The sequence below is a fragment of the Pantherophis guttatus genome, chromosome 1, assembly GCF_059756535.1.
Source record: "Pantherophis guttatus breed Tessera chromosome 1, ASM5975653v1, whole genome shotgun sequence".
Lineage (NCBI taxonomy): Eukaryota > Metazoa > Chordata > Lepidosauria > Squamata > Colubridae > Pantherophis > Pantherophis guttatus.
In genome coordinates, this window is record NC_142063.1 from 179,156,715 (window position 1) to 179,176,643 (window position 19,929).

Below are 19,929 nucleotides of genomic sequence, written 5' to 3' on the forward strand. Positions count from 1 at the left end.
TAAATTGAATTAAATTGAAATTGAAATTGAATCCCCCCTCCCCCGGTTGATGTTTTCTAGCATCTCTATTACCAGCTGGTTGATGTGGCACTTCAGCCGGTCCTCCCTCCTGGTTTCTTTGAAAGTTTCCTCTTGATCGGACAGGGCTTCTAGCTCTAATTTCAACTGCCTTGGGTTAGGGTGACTCCTCAGGTTCTCCCATCCCAGCTGCCTCTCTTTTTTCCAATTCCAAGCAACCAGTGTGGTTTCTTGGAGTCCTCTTGGGGTATCCCCATCTCCATGACTGGGTATAAGGAGCATGCTTCAGGTTGAGCAATGGTGGAGATATCTATGTAGCATTTGATGTCTCCTTGTTCATTGCTTTGCTCAGATATTGTTGCAAGGTCCCCACAGTAGAGTGAAAATGTGCTTCTCCGGATTGACCTAACTTTGTAGAGTCTGCTTTCTGTCAGGCCCTCCCTTTCCTCTTTTCCCAAGACAGTATAGACTCTTGAAACCTGATATTTCAAAAGGAACCTTTTATTGAGAAGAAGTGATAGCAGGACAGGTGAAGCAGACTCTAAATTCCCTCCCAAACTATACGGTTAGAAATAGGGCTTTAGAATCCCTTCCTCCAGTCAGAATGTGGATTCAGCCAATCCACAGGTGTGAAGATGTTCTGAGAAACAGATAAGGAGCCATTCCCAGGATCTTCTTCCACTTTCAAGAAACTGAAACAATCCACATGGCCCTCCCTCCTTATTACATTCCAAAGAAGGTGAAAATACTGCAGGGCGCTTAGGCGCCAGGATAAAGGTTATAAAAATACAGCTTATCCCCATGCTCCCCCCCCCACCCTCCATTTGAATGGCAGTATCACATTAGATATCTGACAGCTACATATTGCTCCAGCTGTAGTTTATTTTATTTTATTTTATTTTATCTAATTTTTATACCGCCCTTCTCCCGTATCTCCGGGGGCAATTCATTCCAGAGGGTGAGTGCCCCCACAGAGAAGGCTCTCCCCCTGGATGTCACCAGTCGACATTGTTTGACTGATGGTACCCTGAGGAGTCCCTCTCTCTGGGAGCGCACTGGCCGGTGGGAGGCTATCGGTAGCAGAAGGCGATCTCATAAGTACCTAGGTCCTAAGCCATGGAGCGCTCTAAAGATGGTAACCAACACCTTGAATCGCACCCGGAAGACCACCGGGAGCCAGTGCAGCTCGCATAGGAGAGGTGTTACATGGGAGCACCATGTCGCTCCCATAATCACCCGCACGGCCACATTCTGGACCAGTTGGAGCCTCTGGGTGCTCTTCAAGGGGAGCCCCATGTAGAGAGCATTACAGTAGTCCAGATGAGAAGTGACGAGGGCATGAGTGACCGTGCGCAAGGAGTCCCGATCCAGAAAGGGACGCAACTAGTGAATCAGGCGAACCTGATAAAAAGCCCCCCTGGCCAGGGCCGTCACATGATCTTCTAGAGATAGCCGCACATCCAGGAGGACACCCAAGTTGCGAGCTCTCTCTGAGGGGGCCAAGATCTCACCCCCAATAATCAGCGATGGAACCAGCTGGCTATAACGGGACACCGGAAACCACAGCCACTTGGTCTTGGAGGGGTTGAGTCTGAGCCTGTTTCTCCCCATCCAGCTCCGCACGGCCTCCATGCACCGGGACATCATGTCAAGGGCAACATTGAGGTGGTCCAGGGTAGAGACGTACAGCTGAGTATCATCAGCGTACTGATGGAACTTCACCCCAAAACCACGGATGATCTCACCCAGCAGCTTCACATAAATGTTGAACAGGAGGGGCAAGAGGACCGACCCTTGCGGCACCCCACAAACAAGGCACCTCGAGGTCAACCTCTGCCCCCCTGCCAACACAGACTGTGTGAGGTCAGAGAGGAAGGAGGAGAACCATCGCAACACGGTGCCCCCTACTCCTAACCCCTCCAACCGGCACAGCATGATACCATGGTCAACGGTATCAAAAGCCGTTGAGAGGTCTAATAGGACCAGGACAGAGGAACAACCCCTGTCCCGAGCCCTCCAGAGATCATCAACCAATGCGACCAATGCCGTTTCTGTGCTGTACCCAGGCCTGAAGCCCGACTGGTACGGATCTAGATAAACAGCTTCATACAGGTACTGGGGAAGTTGTTGCGCCACCACACTCTCAACAACCTTCGCCACAAAGCGAAGGTTGGAGGCTGGACAATAGTTCGCTAATACAGCCGGGTCCAGGGAAGGCTTCTTGAGGAGGGGTCTCACCACCGCCTCTTTCAAGGCAGAGGGGAAGAAACCCTCACTCAGAGAAGCATTAATAATCTCCTGGAGCCAGCCTCATGTGACCGCCTGGGAGGCCAGCACCAACCAGGAGGGACACGGGTCCAATAAACATGTGGCAGCACTAAGCCTACCCAGAATCCTGTCCACATCAAACTCCTCCCAGATAACACTCTCAAAACCCACCTGCATCACCTCATCTGAACCTACCCAGTTGGAGTCCAAGCCTTCCCGAATCTGAGCGATTTTGTCATGCAGGTATTGCACAAAATCCTCAACCCTACCTTGCAAGGGGTCTTCCTGCGCTCCCAAATGAAATAGGGAGTGGGTCACCCTAAACAGGGTGGCTGGGCGGTTATCTGCAGACACAACAAGAGTGGAAAAATAATTAGATTTTGCCGCTCTTATCGCCACTAGGTAGATCTTAATATAAGACCTCACCAGTGTTCGATCAGCTTCGGAACGGCTGGCCCTCCAACTGCTCTCCAGGCATCTTTTCCAGCACTTCATCTCCCTCAACTCCTCAGAGAATCAGGGAGCCAATTGGGATCGGCACGAGGTCAGAGGCCGCAAAGGCACAACACGATCCAAAGCTCCAGTGGCCGCCCTATCCCAGGCAGCCACCAGTTCTTCAGTCGAGTCGTGAGCCAGAGCCTCAGGGAATGGCCCAAGCTCTGTCAGGAACCTATCCGGATCCATCAGGTACCTGGGACGGAACCACCTAGTTGGTTCCGTCTCCCTGCGATGGAGGGTAGCGGCTTGAAAGTCTAGCCGAAGGAGTGAATGATCTGATCATGACAAGGGCTTGATCACTATATCCCCTATTTCTAGATCATTCAGCCACTGACCAGAGACAAAAATCAGGTCCAGAGTGTGTCCCCCCCCCATGTGAGTAGGGCCTTGGACTAACTGGGTCAGGTCCATGGCCATCATGGAAGCCATGAAATCTCAGGATGCCTCTGACGTTTCACCGACAGATGGCAGATTGAAATCCCCCATGACCATATCCACCGCCACCCCGGCTATTACGTTGAGCAGTTTGGGCAGGGCTGCCGCTACATGGCAGGGAGCCAGGAACACAATCAGCAAGCCCATCTGCACCCCACGACCCCACTTCACAAGGAGGACTTACATCCGGCGATCTGAGGTACTGTGGCATGCCTCGGACAAAGATCTTCCTTTGTAACCGCCACCACCCCACCACCCCTACCTGAGCCCTCAGCTGATGGAATACGCGGAAACCTGGTGGGCACATTTCAATGAGGGGGACCCCCCTCCCAACCCAACCAGGTCTCCGTAATACCCGCCAGGTCAACTCCCCCCTCCTGAATAAGATCGTAAATGAGGGGGGCTTTATTTATCATGGACCTGGCATTGTACAACATCAGCTGGAGGCCCAGGCCCTGAGGATCTGTGCAACCCAGGGAACGAGAAAAGCATTGGGGACCGGAGTGCGCAATCACTCAAAGACAGCGAGTGCGCACTCCCAAAACATGATAAGGCCCCCTGCTACCACCATATCTGCCCCTCCCACCCACAGTGCTGATTAAACAGCCCTCACTAGTATGGAGTCTAGCCCCCTCCCCTACATCCAACCCCACACACCCAATGCCGCAGCCCCCCACCAGACCCGGCCTCGACCCTGGTGGGTTGCCCCCCAAACCCACCCTGGTCATACACATACCACCCTCCCTCCTACCCCTTCAAAAGCAAATAAAAAGACCCTCTAAAAACCCCCTAATATTCTTCTGCATTCGATGTCACCTCTCAGGATTCCAAAATCCGTCATCAAGGAAATTCATTGATAGTCCAGATGGCCAACCTTGAGAGAGGGGGGACCCCCTCAAGGCATATAATTCAGCAGCCGTATAAGTTAGCATAGTCTGAGAAAACCTGAAAGGGAAGCTTAACCGGCTGATGACAAAAGTCCAGGAGAACAGTGCCGAGGTGATGAAGCAATAGCCCTCCCCCATTGCCCTCTCACTGCAGTGGGGGAATCCACAGGTCGAGGTCCTCATGAACCGCTCTCTCACACCAGCCATGTTGGGAGTTCTAATGTCCCAGTCCTTCAGCCAGGGCAGGTAAGTTCCATCAGTCCGGCAACATCGTCCCTGGTACCTCCTGGAGGGGAGGCATTCGATTTTCGATTCTCTTCAAAGGCAGCCCCATGTAGAGTGCATTACATTAATCCATCTAGAAGATAATGAGGGTCTGAATGACAGTAGAACCAGTTGTGAAATCTTCCCTGGTTTGCCACTGGTTTGCTGCCCGCGCATGCACAGTGCGTGCCAAACGCATGCTGTGCATGCATGCACAATACATGCCAAATTCGCGCTGTGCACGGAAAAAGGAGGCTTGGGAAGGGAAGTAGAACAGCGAAATCCTTGCTGGATTTCCTGCTTTCTAGTGATTTTAAATTGAGCAGCACAGCTGATTGTCGGAAATACCAGTTCAAACCAACCAATAGCTTTTTTTCGCCGAACTGGTAGCTTTTATCACTACCGGTTCACCTGAACTGATGTGAACCGGTAGGATTTCACCACTGAGTAGAACCCCTGATCCAGGAATAGACCATGGAACTGATGCAAAACCTGAAGTTGCACAATGGCTTTTCTGGTGACAACTATGACCTGTTCCTCAAGCAGGAGTTATGAGTCTAGAAGGACTCCAGATTGTAGACATGGGGCATGCCATCCAGTGCTGAAGATTGTAAATTCCAAGATCCTAGAGGCCTCAAAACCCAAAGCCATATGAACTTGCCAGGGTTGAGCTGAAACCTGTTATTCCCTATCCAACCTCCCGTAGCCTCCAAACACCAAGACAGGACCTCAATGGCATCACTTAATTTGCCAGGGGAGATGTACAGCTGAGTAACATCAGAAAAGTGATGGTACCAAATCCTGTGGAAACAGTGGGCAAGGGCAGGACTTCTCACTGCCAGCCAATACTGACTGGAAGCAAGTGCAGAGTAAGGATGAGAACCAGCACAATACAGTGCTGCCCATCCCAATCCCCAGAACCATGGTTGATGGTAATGAACACCACCAAGAGGTCAAGTAGAACTAGGATAGATAAACTAATTCCATTCTGCTCCCGCCAGAGGTCTTCCAAAAGTGCAGCCAATGCTGTTTCAGTCCCATGTCCAATTCTGAAATCCAGCTGAATCATCCAGGATTCTCTGAAGCTGTTATTCAATCACCTTCTCCAATAATATCTCTTCAACATTTTCTGAACCTCTATATGAAATCTTTGATATAAAGCTTTCAAAATGCTTGGTTATCAGTTGGCATTTTCTACTCATTTGGTTACCATAAAAAAGTCACAATTGGTGCAGATGGAAATAGGATGCTGTTCCCAAAGTGTGTTTCCCTCCCCACCACAAGCTTTGTAAATATTTTGTTGTTTCTTGTTTGTTTCCAGTCTGCTGATCTTCAGGATGTCATGTTTATAGCCCTGGTAAAGGACAGACCAAAATTTGTTCGTCTCTTTCTTGAAAATGGGCTGAATCTAAGGAAGTTCCTCACTCATGAAGTTTTAACAGAGCTCTATGCAAACAACTTCAGCAATCTGGTCTTTAAAAATCTACAAATTGCTAAGAACTCCTACAGTGATGCTCTTCTTACTTTTGTATGGAAGATGGTAGAGGATTTCAGAAAAGGCATAAAAAAAGAAGACAAAGATGGCAAAGATGACATAGAGATACAGCTGCTGGTATGTCAAGTATAGCTTTTAAACTGAAATTATATACCCATCTGTATAAACTTAAATCCACAGAATTCAATGGGATTTATTTCTAAGTAGATTTTTCTATGTAAAACAAAACAGACATTAAGACTGAATTCCCATATTTGTTAATGTTGGAATTTTTGTTGTAATTATGTCCTTTCAGGATGGATCTCTTATTACGAGGCACCCCTTGCAAGCTCTCTTTATTTGGGCTATCCTTCAAAACAAAAAGGAACTATCCACTGTAATTTGGGAGCAGGTATTTCACATTTCTGCATCACTAACAATTAGATTCATAATCTTTTGAGATAAAAAGTATTCCCTTAGGCTAGATTGAACATATACTTACAAATATTAAAGTCAATAGGAATTACTTCTGCATATACATATCTAGGTTGGATTGGATTATTATGTATGCATAGAGCAAAAGAGATGTCTCTTTTCTACTTAAGGTTTATAGATGCTATAATTTGTGAAAGCTGTGGAGCCCTGTTCCTAAATGAGTTTTTATTATTATTTCTCCTTTTTATATATTGTTTACATGAATGTGGTAATAATATGAAATGTGAATTTAAATTGATATTTAGAATAACATCAATTGAAGCTATATTGAAGATAAAACAAAAATGCAGATATATTTAAAATGTTGGTTTAATTGAATTCTAAACTAGTTTAGTAATATAATTGCAGGAAAATGTTTAATGGGCTGTTCTATGTCAAGAGGGTCATGGTCAAAAGATTGTTGGGAAATTGCATAGGACAAATTGCTCATCACTTTTAATCATTTTATTGTGCAAGTTAGAGTTTTCAGATGTGGTTCCAGAGAATGGAACCCTTCTCTACTATGCAGCTACATTGCTGTATTGTGAATATCATTTCAGTGTTAGAATGTCATAAGAGATTACTTAACAATTCTCTTTGCAGACAAGAGGCTGCACATTGGCAGCACTAGGGGCCAGCAAGCTTCTGAAAAGCTTAGCTAAGGTAAAGAATGATATTAATGCTGCTGGAGAATCAGAAGAGTTGGCAAATGAATATGAAACAAGAGCTGTAGGTAAGTTCAATATCAGAAGGTTAGCTATAAATTAAGAGATTAAATACATACGGTTTGCAGTAAGGGAAGAAAGACTAGAATCAAAAGAAAGTGAAGAATAGCTTATATTTAAGTACAGTATATATAAGTATGACAAAAAAGTAAAACATGGTAAATACACCATTTTTGCTTAAGTATATCACTTTTTCATGTATAATTCTCAGGACTAAAAATATTCTTGAAAGCTAAAAATAGGAGAATTCAAGTAGTATACAAGCTTGAATAATGGGACTGTTGGAGCATTGAATAGATGCAGGAACACTGGGTTTTTGTATCAGATAGTTATATATTATCGTAATATTATCAATTATGAGACATTTATTACATTGTTGGCAATATTAGCTTCTTTTCAGATGTAAAAGAGCTTGCAATAGATTTAAACTAACTTTAAGATCCAGATTAATAAAGCTGAATTTACACTTACACTGAGCCATATTTTGGTGATCCATGATTTGTTAAATCAAATAGTATCTTATTAAAATGCTACCTCAGTAGCAATATCATGCTAAATCACCAATCTGGATGGTTAGGCAACACAACATGCTAAGTTAAAAGTAACCATCTACACTTTGGTTTAATATAATGTACAGATTAGAACATTCTGTAGATACATAATTTTATCTAGATTTCTACCTTAATGTTATAATGCAAAACCATATTGACTTTTTATAGTCATTTATGATATATATTTAAACAATATATAGTTCTCTATATATTGCTGAACTACAATTTTTAGTAAGTGTGTTGGGTGAAATTGCTGGGAATTGGAATTGAAAAACAAATTTTAAGTGTCACGTGGGTGAGTCCCTCTGGTGCTGTGAGATATGTGCCTGTTTGCTCTGTGTGTACGATGTCGAGAAGGAGGAGAGAAGCAGTCAGGTTGAATTCTAGAAGACTTGGCCAAAATTTTCTGCCAGTTCTGTGGGCATGGTTTGGTGGGGGTCATGTGTCTGAGTGGGCATGGTCAACTTGATGTCACTCACAGCAAGGTGCTGCCCCACCAAGCCACACCCACCAAGCCACACCCACAGAACCAGTGGTAAAACAATTTGAATCCCACCTCTGGGATACTCAAATACACACACCAACCTATGTCCTGTTAGAATAATCTCTATACATCTTATCTATCTGGAACATCATGAGGGATATTTGACTGGCATCCTTATTTGGGTGTCTGTTGGGAGGTGATGGGATGGTGATTTTGCAGGCTACTGGGGCAAGGCAGCAATACCAGTGGAGGCAGCAGAGAAGTATTTCTCTGATGGTTATGGCAGTGGTTCCCAAAAGGAGAGCTTTCAGCCAGTGAAGGTAGAAAGGGAATTTCTAGTATCCAATATTCTGTACCAATTCTTTTTAGATGTTTGGTGTTAATTTCTGTGAGTTTTTAGCCAGATTGAATGCCCCACGATGCTTGGCAACCATGATTGCTTCTTGAACTTTCCTTAGCTCTTAGTTTAGTGCAAGGGTGAATGAAACTTAATTTCATTGGGGGCCACATCAGGGTTGTGTTTGACCTCAGGGGGGCAGGATGGCCAGCTCGATGTCATTCATGTTGGGAGCGCCTGTGGTGGCACAAGCGTTCTGCCAGCAAAAATGGGCTCCCAAGCTCCATTTTTGGCTGCAACGGCCTCCTGCAACCCTCTGCCAGTGAAAACACTGGCAGTGCCTCTGAGAGTCAGTGCCTCTGCGGGCCAGTCCTTCACTGTTTCCAGGGTGGCCCTGTGGGCCAGACCTAAGCACCTGGTGGGCCAGATCTTAAGGCCCATGGGCCTTAAGTTTGACACCCCTGGTTTAGTGCATCCAGAGCTTGTGATGTCAAATTGAGGTTAGCTAGTGTGCAAGCCGAGGCTATTAATATTTCTGAAATTGCACACAGTGAGCTCTGGGACTCCTACTAATGTGACTGCTTGTCAGGTCCCTATCAGAATGCTGCCATTCTAGAGAGTGTGTGAAATGGTTTGCATGCTTTCACTTTTGCTGTAATTGGTTGGGGAATTTAAGGGGGACAAGTGACCATCTCCACTGACTCCCTCTCTGCCAGTTCCAACGAATATTCAAGGTCGCAATACCCTGAGGAAGACCTCTTGTGCCATCCAGCCTTGGAATTTGTCATAACACCTTTGTGGCATTTTATTGGCTACAGATGGACATGGGGCCTGGGGGCCCTAACCATAGCCCTGTACAATGCATGTGTTGCAAGGGCGGGCTGTGCTTCTCCACAACTGGTGCATGCTGGCTGATGAGGTGAAGATGGACCAAAACTGAAACAAGTATTGTGGTGGCAAAGTGTGGAAGAGAACACATCCTGAGAGAAAGACAGAGATTGCTAAAAGCCAAGCCCAGCCACAATGCTCCTCTGCATTGCTTCAAGTGTGGAAAAGAAGACCATCGGGCAGCAGAGTGCAGAGCAACCTGCCCCTTTAAGAAAGCAGAGGTGATGCTGGGAGGAAAAGACCACAACCCCAGGCAAAGGAGATGGCCCTGAAAGGCTCGGAGATTGTGGACTTCATTCCCTCCCCCAATCAAGAGGAGAGCACTCTGACTCCAGCAGAAAAAACCAGGGGCTGACCGACAGCTATTTGGATGACGACCCCTTGATAAGTGGCCCTATTGCACCAGTGACCATGCCCATAGAATTACAACTCCCTGGAATTGGGCAGAAAGCCTCTCTAAAAGGCTTCCTAGACTCAGGGTGCACTAGATGCCTGGTAAGTCCAGCTCTGGTGCAGAAACTGGGGATTCACCTGAGGAGACTCAAAACCCCAATTGCATTTTGCCAACTGGATGGCTCAGTTGCGGGAGGAATCACTGTTATGTTTGCTACTGAACCCTTGGGATGCAGATGGGGGCCCATTCAGAGACTTTAAGCTTCACAATTGCCCCAGGGATGGAGAGGCCTCTCGTCCTGGGACTAACCTTGTTGAAACAGTGGAACCCACAGGTGGACTGGAGAAAGGGACTATTAAAATTCCCACCAGGCAGAAAACCAACATAGCTGAGAACATTTGACTAAAGGAGTTTTATGTCAAGAGGTGGGAGCCGCAATGTGAGAGAGATCTCTACTGGCCATCGCAAGGATGTACTGGGACTTGAGGGAAGTTTTCAGTGAAAGGAAGTTGGACAAACTCCCTCCCCATTGGCCAATGGACTATGCCATTGAAATTATTCCAGGGGCCAAACTACTGAAACCAAAAATCTTTGGGAATTTTTTTTGAAAGTTTTTTTATTTTCATTTCTCTTAAACATACACAAATGTACAATCTCTTAGCCATTATTAATCATACATATTATCTTTTGATTTTCATATTTGTTCAGCCTTCCTCCTAAAATTTTAAAGTATACTTGGGGTTGTTCTTCTACCATTCCGTATTTTCCTTATTTCACAATAACCCTTCCTCTCTTTCTCCCCTCTTTCCCTTCCCTCCCTTCTTCTATTCTTTTCCAGTTTCTTCTGTCCTCCTCTCCTTCCCCTTCTCTCCTTCCCCTTCCTTTCCCCTACTCCTCCCCTCTTCCTCCCTTTCTAACCTTCTCTCCTACTCTTGTTTCCCCTCCCTTTCTTCCTCTCCTTTTCCCTTTCTTCTGTCCCTCTCTCTCCTTTCCTCTCTTCTCCCCTCTTCCTATCTATCCCCCTACTCCTCTCTCCATTCCCTCACCATTGTTGTTTTTCTTTTCAATTCAATATATTTTCAAGTTGGTGTTCAAGCAACCCTGATTTTCTATTTACATACATTTTCCTTTCAATTTTTTTTCTATTTTACTGGTTATGCATATATCATCATTAATGTACATTTATATAATAACACTTTTTTCATTTCCCCCCCTTTCCCCCTTTTTCATTTACTCAGGTGTCATCTGGGTTTCTATTCCTTTTTTGTTTTTTCTCTCATTTACTTTTATCCTATCCAATTTTGTTAATCTCTAATCTGTTCCTTTTCTAACCAATCATAAAATCTTCCCCATGTCTTGAAATATACTGATTCCACTTTATCTTTTATTCTTAGTGTTAATCTATTCATTTCTGCACATTATAAAATTTTCTTTATTATCTCACCTTCTGACAGAATTTTTTCTGCTTTCCAGTTTTGTGCAAATACTATTCTAGCCACTGTTATTATATGAATGATCAAATATGTATCTTCTTTACCATATTTCACCAGTAAAATACCCAATATAAATGTCTCTGGTCTTAACTCTATACACTGAAGTAGCATTTCTTCTAACCATGTTCGTATTTTAACCCAATAATTCTTTGCATGACCACCACATATGATAATATGATCCCGGTGATTGCTAACAATTCCAACATTTAGCTGATTTATCTTTAAACATTTTTGCTAATCTTTCTGGTGGCATATGCCATCTATAAAACATTTTATATAAATTTTCTTTATATGCTGTTGCCATTGTTAATTTATAATTCCTTTCCCATAGTTGTTGCCATTTTTCTAATTCAATTGTATAGCCAAAGTTTTTTGCCCATGCTATCATTGTTTCTTTTAGCTCTTCATCTTCTAACCTGATTTTCAATAAATAATTATATAGTTTCTTAATCATTTTTTCATCTATTCCCATCAGTATTTCATCTAATTCTGACTTTCCCAAATTAAAACCATATTGTCTCAAATCTTTTTCATATCTTGATTGTATTTGCAGTCGTGTATACCAATCTGCCTCAATCCCTTGTTTCTCTAACTCTTGTTTTTGTTTTAGTTCTCCTTTTTCTGATAAAGTATCCTTATATCTAACAATATTTCTTTTTTTTTATTGAAAAGTTTTACAAAAAAACAAAAATTTTCTTCCCCCCATATTCCCCCCACCCTTTCCCTCCCCTCATCCCACCCTCCCCCCCCAGACTTCCCAGAGCAAAATACAAGGTGTTTCATTTAACAATCATAAAATAGATTAACCGACTTATCCTCAGACTACTAACTCCCCCCCTGAAACCTTAACTCCACTATAGATAACATAATATTTCTAATACTTAACGTTCATTCATAAGCTATTTGATACTTTCTTGTCTGATACGTATTTTGAATATAGTCAATCCATCTTCTCCATTCCGATATATATCTTTCTTGTGTATAGTCCTTCAAGTACGCTGAGATTTTCGCCATTTCTGCTAGGTTCGTTACTTTCAGTATCCACTCTTCAATAGTAGGCAAAGAGTCCTTCTTCCAATATAGCGCTACCAACAGCCTAGCTGCTGATATTAGATTCAAAATCAATTTAGTCTCTGATACTGTACAGTCCGTAGTTATACCCAATAGGAACAATTGAGGAGTAAATTTCAACCTTCTTTTCAGAATATTCTGCATCACCCACCAAATTTTTATCCAAAATGCCTTGATTTTCTTACAGGTCCACCATATATGATAATAGGTTGCATCATTACATTCACATCTCCAACATTTAGCTTGCAAATTAGAGTACATACATGATAATTTTTTAGGATCTAAGTGCCATCTATAAAACATTTTATAAAAATTCTCTCTCAAATTTTGTGCTTGCGTAAATTTAACATTTCTGACCCAAATCTTTTCCCACGTTTCCATCATCACTGGTTCCTGAAAGTTTTGTGCCCATTTTATCATACAATCCTTAACCAATTCCATTTCTGAATCTATTTCCAATAAAGCATTATACAACCTTTTAATATGCATCTGACTTTGATCTCTAATCTGTTTCACCAGATTTTCCTCATTTTGCATAATACCAAATTTTTGATCTTCCCTCCATCTAGCTTGAAGCTGACCATACTGAAACCAAGTATAAATTATCCCTTCTTCTTTTAATTCATCTAAAGATTTCAGTTGCAACTTACCCCTTTCCAAAAAAGAAGCTCTTTATAAGTAATCACCTCTGTTTTTTGCTCTATACTTATATTTTCTATTGCATGTCTGGGATTTGCCCATATGGGTATCTTATAGTTCAGCTTATATTGGTACTTTTTCCAAACCTTCAACAATGCATTTCTGAGTATATGACCCTTAAACACTTTATCCACTTTTTTTTCATATAACAAATAAGCATGCCATCCATATAACAAATCATAACCTTCTATGTTTAACATTCTTTCTTCAGTTAAGTTAAACCAATCGCTAATTTGTGATAAAGCAGCTGCTTCATAATACAATCTTAAGTTAGGCATTTTAAGACCTCCTCTCTCACGTATATCCTGTATAATTTTCAGTTTCACTCTTGGTTTCTTCCCAGCCCAGATGAAAGTATTAACCCCTTTCTGCCATTCCATCAAATTTCCATCTTTCTTAAGCACTGGTATCATTTGGAACAAAAATAAAAACCTAGGTAGTACATTCATTTTTATTGCTGCTATCGTTCCCAGTAATGATAATGAACCCTAACTTTTTCCAATTTTCCATTTCTTTCTGTACTTTTTTCCAAAGAACTTCATAATTGTTTTTAAACAGTTTCGTGTTTGAGGCTGCAATATATACTCCTAGATACTTAACCTTTTTAACTACTTCAAACCCCGTTATTCTCCCTAAGTCTTCTCTTTGAGTTATGGACATATTTTTAGTTATCATCTTTGTCTTATGAAGATTTACTTTAAATCCAGACACTTTGCCATATTGAGCTACTATCCAACATATAGGGAGCCGCTTCTATAGGTTGAGATAAAGTAAGAACCAGGTCATCTGGACTTCCGGTTTGCTGTTCATCGCTGCCAGACGTTCCTTTGGGATCGTCAGCTTCCACTGCCTGTCAGAGCTGCCTTCACAACGGAATGGCGGCTCGAAAAAACTCCGTTTCCATGAGGAAACGGAGATAGAGCCGGCAGGGGTGGGTAGAACTCTCCGCGGAGTCCCAAAAGTTTTTTTTTTACTTTTGGGACGGAGCTGTGGAGATGCCCCATATCCCCAGCCGCTGCTCCGGGCTCTGGGAGACCTCTGCTAATGCAGAGCCAGGCGTCAAAAGCAAGCCTGCAAATTTAACAGATTACTCAAAGAAAATGTGAGCTGCACCTGTAATACTGAACCGCAAGTATTTTACTTTTCTTTTAAAAATTACTTAAGAGAAAGGAGGAGAAGAAAGAGGGGGAAAAAAAGCCTTTTAAAATGGCGTCTGCTGCGGCTGGAGGAGAGGCTGAAAGGGAAAGTCCTTCCGTTTTCTATTATTACAATGTAGCGGAATAAATACCACTGGCTACATTTGTAGACAAAACTTCGCTCCTGTGTTTTTTTCTCTCTTTTTCCCTTGGAGACTTGATATTGTTGTTGATTGGAAAAAAGTCCTTTTTTTTTCTTGTTTTTTTTTAACAAAGCCTGCCTGGGCGGAAACATGGCATTGAGACTTACAAAGTCAGATAAACAAATAGGGGGGGGATTCCCCCACCAACAATTTAAAGGAACAAGTTTTAACTCTTCAGTCTCAGAAACCTGATTTTAATATAATAGAATTTCTCTTAGAGGAGATTGAAAGAAGGGAGGAGATTGTGAATCAGCAATTTGAAAAATTTAAGCAGGAAATTAAAGAATTGGTGAAATCTAAGTTTGATTTTTTGGAGAAAAAATTCTCAAAAGTGGCTAATGGTTTTTCAGAATTTATGATACAGTTGGACACAAATACTAACTTACTAGAGTCTAAAATGGAAGAAATTCAAGATAAATTGGACAATAGAACTCAAAAAATTGAAAATGATTTGATAAACACTCAGGATAATAGCTCAGAAGAAAAACCTAAAATGGATGCTGATCAAAAGTTTGGTAATGTAGAAAATTTGCAACAAAAGATTGAAAAAGAGATTCTAATGGTACAATATAATTTCACAGAATATGCGATAAGATTAAGAGGTTTGCAGGAAAATAATAGAGATGATTTAAGGAAAATATCTTCTGAAATTCTAGCTGGGATTCTAAAGGTTCAACCTGAGGAAGTGTTTTGTAGGATTGACAGAGTTTATCGAATAAACTCCTGGATTGCCAAGCAAAGGCAATTGCCTAGAGATGTGGTGATTTATTTTACAGATAAAGAAATTAGGAATAATATCGTGCAAAATTCTTTCAACTCTAATTTGCAATTATATGGAAGAAAGATTTGGATTTACAAGGAACTCCCACCTAAGATATTAATGGAAAGGAAGAAATTTGGTTTTCTGGTGAATGAGTTAAAAAAGAGAAATATCCCATTTAGGTGGGACGCCCCAGTTAGTATTATATTCAGATATCAAGGAGAAAGATACCAGCTAAATACTGTTGAAAGAGCGGAAGAATTTTATCAAAATAGGTTGAAAACGAACTTAACATCTTCAGGTATAATACAGGATAAGCAGAAGGAGCTGGAAATAAAGGTAAAATATCGAATTATAGAGACTGTACCAGATGAATTGCCTTTGGATTTATCGGACACCCCAGCTGGACTATCTACAAATTTGAGAGAAGTGGCATCTAACCTTAATGTGATGATTTATCAAGGCAAGGATAAGCATGGAAATCAATTAGGGGATACACAAGGGATAAAAAAGAAATATGAGACACAAAAACAAGACCAACAAGACCAATCTACAAAGCAGAATGTAAACCGACCAGATGATACACAATTTGTACAAAGGAAACTAGGATGGAAACCAAACCCACAAAAAGAAAAGAAAAAAAGAAATAGGTCGCATAAAAATAGAAATTTCTAAATCAAGCAACAGTGAAGCCAGTGACTTTAAAATATGAATGATTATGTGTAAACATAGAAGAGGCGACATATTGGTTAATCTCATCCTGAGGATTGTGGCAGATCTCTGCATGGCCGTAATCTGGGGACGTGAAAAGAGCCTTAAACTGATGGATTTGAATTATCCACTTTGGAATTTCTTTTTGTGTTGATAAACATATTATAATTATCTTGAATCACAAGGCAAGAGAATTATACTGGGGCATGCAGAAGATCGGGTTGTTACCCACTACGATGATGGGAATTAATAATCCTGATGAAATCCACAATTATTACTATTTGGAATATAATTATAATGTCACTCGGGTGGTTGTTTTTACCTTTATACATATAAGAAGATATTTACTACTGATGGGGGCAGATATGATTGAAGATTCTGAATAAACTGTTGCACCAGCAAGTTATGTTACCCTATTATGGATGTTGGTTCTACCAATCTAGTGGAAAGACCTCAAAGAAGATATTATATGGACTATAAATTTAAAGTCATTGTCTTTTCTTTTTTTTATTTAGATATAATGGAATATATAGACATATATTTTTAAGTAGTGTGGGCAGTGAATCAAAGATATTAAGAATTGTTGTGTATGGTAATTTTGTATGATAGTGGGTGAATAAGCTAGTTAGTAGATTGATTAGTCTAAGAAAAGGGATTTTCAAGTGATTATTTAGGGGAGTGGAGGAAATGGATAGAGTGGAATAAATGTTAAACTAGATTTTATGGGGAAGGCCGCTTTGAAATGTTATAGTAATATATATAGAAGATTAAATGTTAAAGTAGGATTTATCGTATAGTTTTAAAGTGGAAGGAGGTCTTGAATTGTTGTAATAATATATAGATACAAGCTTGGGAGAGCTGAAAAAGGGCAGATTATTGCCAAATTGGGAGTTATAATACTATTATGCTAAATTAGAAGTTATTCTATAATGTTATAGTATAATGTCTTTTTTTCCCCTTTCTTTTCTCTTTTCTGAAATGTATGGATAAAGGGGGATGTTATAATATTAATAATATTTTGAGTAAGTAAAGGTCAATATTTAGAGGAGGGAGTAAGTAATCTGTTATGAATTAGGGTTTTTTTGTCATGAAGAAGTCACAGGGGGGGATGGGTGGGGAGGGGGGGTTAGGGAGGGGGAGGGAGAGGGGGAAAAAAGGGGGGGGAATTTGTACTTGAAAACTTTTTCAATAATAAAAAAAAAAGAACCAGGTCATCTGCAAACGCTTTTAATCTATAATCCTGCTGTCTAATTACAATTCCTTTTATTTTATCAGAGTCACGTAACTTATTCAACAAAACTTCTAAAGTTAAAATAAACAACAATGGCAACAAGGGACAACCCTGCCTAGTACCTTTCTCAATTATAAAGACTTCTGTTAAACCTCCATTAACTATTATTTGTGCTGTTCGTTCCTGATATATTGCTCTAATTGAATGTATAAAATACTCCCCAAAATGCATTTTTTCTATTATCTTAAACAGGAATTGCCAATTCAATCAATCAAATGCTTTCTCTGCATCCAAAAATATGAACGCTGCAGGGACCTGGTTGTTTTTTTCCAAATAGTCCAATAGGTTTATAATTTGTCTAACATTATATTTCATTTGCCTCCCTTTTATAAAGCCTGATTGATCATTATGAATTGTTTGTTGCATAGTCTATTTGCTAATATTTTAGCAAAAATTTTATAATCCGTGTTCAAAAGTGAAATTGGCCTAAAATTTTCAGGTTTAGTACAATTTTGATCTTCCTTCGGGATCAGTGAAACAAAAGCTGTTCGCCAAGAGGGTGGGACTCCTCCCCCTAATTGAATTTTACAAAATAGAACTCTAAGCGGTTCTACCATTTCAAGCTGTAAATTCTTATAATAAACAGCTGTTAATCCATCTGTTCTCGGAGCTTTCCCTACTTTTAATTGCTTAATTGCATCAGTAATCTCATCAGAAGTTACTGGTTGATTCAATCCTTCCCTCTGTTCCAACGTTAATTCAGGACTATTCCCTTCCTTTAAGTATCTATCTATATCTATACCTTGTATTGAGTCGCTAGCATATAACTTTGTATAAAATTCTAAAAAAGCCTTTTTGATCATATTCTGTTGGTAAACTTGCTTACCTCTAAATTCTATCTTACCAATGACTCGTGATTTCTGTTTTTTCCTCAACATGTAGGCCAACCACCTACCTGGTTTATTGGCATTACAAAATGTATTATGTTTAGCATATTGTAAGCTAGTTGCCACCTGATCAGCCATTAACATACTAAATTGCCCTCGTAGTATATTTATTGTTTCTTTTACTTTCTTGTCTCCTGGATTAAGTATGAGTGATTGTTCTTTCTTTTTTATTTCTCTCTCTATCTCTTTCCACTTCTTTTGTTGTTTTAGTCTATGTTTATTATTCATGTGTATTAACATACCCCTCATATAAGCCTTACTAGCATCCCATACCATTTCCATGGAAATACCCTTATTCATATTAATTACAAAAAATTCTTTCATTTGTTTTTTAAGCTCTTTCACATTTTCTTCATATCTAAATAAATTTCCATTCAATCTCCAAGACCTCTTTTCTCCCCTCTCCTGTTCAAATTCCACCCAAACCGGACTGTGATCAGTTAAAGTTCTTGGATATATCTTCGTCTTCTTCACCCTGGAAATGAAATCATTTGTGGTTAGTATAAAATCAAACCTGGAGAAGGAATTGATGTCTATCAGAAAAAAAAGTTTCCTCCACATTAGTTCTCTCCAAATATCTCTCAGAGATTTATAATCCCATTGTATTATTTTAGTATGTAGAAATTTATAAAACTTGTCTTGTTGCTGATTAGGGGCATATATTCCAATAAAAAGCATTTTTCCAGTCTGTGTTGATAATGCAATTGCAATATATCTTCCTTGATCATCTGCCTCAATTAGATTAGCTGATAATCCTTTCCTTACATATATGACTAGCCCATTTTTCTTCTCTGGCGCTGATGCCACAAAATGTGTACCTAATCTTGAATTTATCAAATATTTTTGATCTGATAATCTAATATGTGTTTCTTGCAAGCAAATAACGTCATTGTTAAATTGTTTCAAGTAGTGAAATACTTTCTTTTTTGTGGTGAATTTAAGCCATTGACATTCCAAGATAGGAATTTAGTTGCCATCTTTAGCCTTCCAAAGCCGTATGAGCATCAGCTGAAGCTCCTCCTCCACCTTACTTTTCGGCCTAGCCCCCCCCCCACCGCTTCTGTTTTTTGAACTTCTTGAGATAAATCTTGAGATTGTTGCCTTTTTGACTGTTGTTCTTGAAGTTTATAAGTTGATCGAGTCAGTCATTGTACTTTCGGCTCTCCCTTCTTAGGTGCTTCCAAAGTTGGAGGTAAGCCCCCAAGATCCAAATCTTCTTCCATGATAATTCCTCCAGCTGCAACTTCAGCATAGGTTTGTATCTGTTTTCCATCTTTTTCTTGTTGTAACATCTCCATTTTCTTCCTTCCCCCCCCCCACCCTGGTGCAGGTGGGTATCCAGCCTTTAAAACATTTACATAGAAGTCTTTTGCCTTCCAGACTGTGTTTAACCGGTATCTTTCTCCATTATAAGTCACTATTAGACCAATTGGAACGTCCCATCTGTATGCCACTTGTTGATTTCTCAGCTCATTTACCAAAAAGCCAAAGTCTTTTCTACTTCTCAGCATCTTTGGAGGAATCTCTTTCAAAACCACCACCTCTTGCCCAGCCACTTTATTCTTGTAGGAAGCTTGTAAGATATAGTTTCTGATCCTCTTAGTTGTAAAATAGATCACCACATCTCTTGGCAGCTGCCTTTGTTTTGCCAGCCAGGAATTAACCCTGTAAATTTTATCAATTTGGCTTGCCACATCTTCTGGTCTTTCTTTAATTATCTCTGCAATAGCATCAGCACAAATATCTTTTAGGTTTTCTTTACTATTTTCTTTCAGGCCTCTCAATCTCAGAGTAAACTCCATGGACCTGTATTGTAACATTACCAATTCATCATCCACTTTCTCTGTTCTGGTCATAACATCTCCCATTTTGCTTTCCAAATTTAAATTGGCTTGATTAATTTCTTCAACTTTCCCATCAAGCTGGATAACAAGGTTTGACAATCCTGATACAGCATAAACAATATCCTTTCTTATCTCAT

The 19,929-nt window shown here is 40.6% G+C and overlaps 1 protein-coding gene across 1 annotated transcript in view; it reads left to right on the top strand.

The window, feature by feature from the left end:
• Positions 1–19,929, top strand: part of TRPM8 (transient receptor potential cation channel subfamily M member 8) — a 356,525-nt gene that overhangs the window by 176,618 nt on the left and 159,978 nt on the right. The window contains exons 11-13 of the mRNA XM_087887046.1: positions 5,692–5,982; positions 6,161–6,256; positions 6,922–7,051. Of these exons, the coding sequence (XP_087743172.1) occupies positions 5,692–5,982; positions 6,161–6,256; positions 6,922–7,051 (517 nt within the window). The remainder of the gene's footprint in view (positions 1–5,691; positions 5,983–6,160; positions 6,257–6,921; positions 7,052–19,929) is intronic.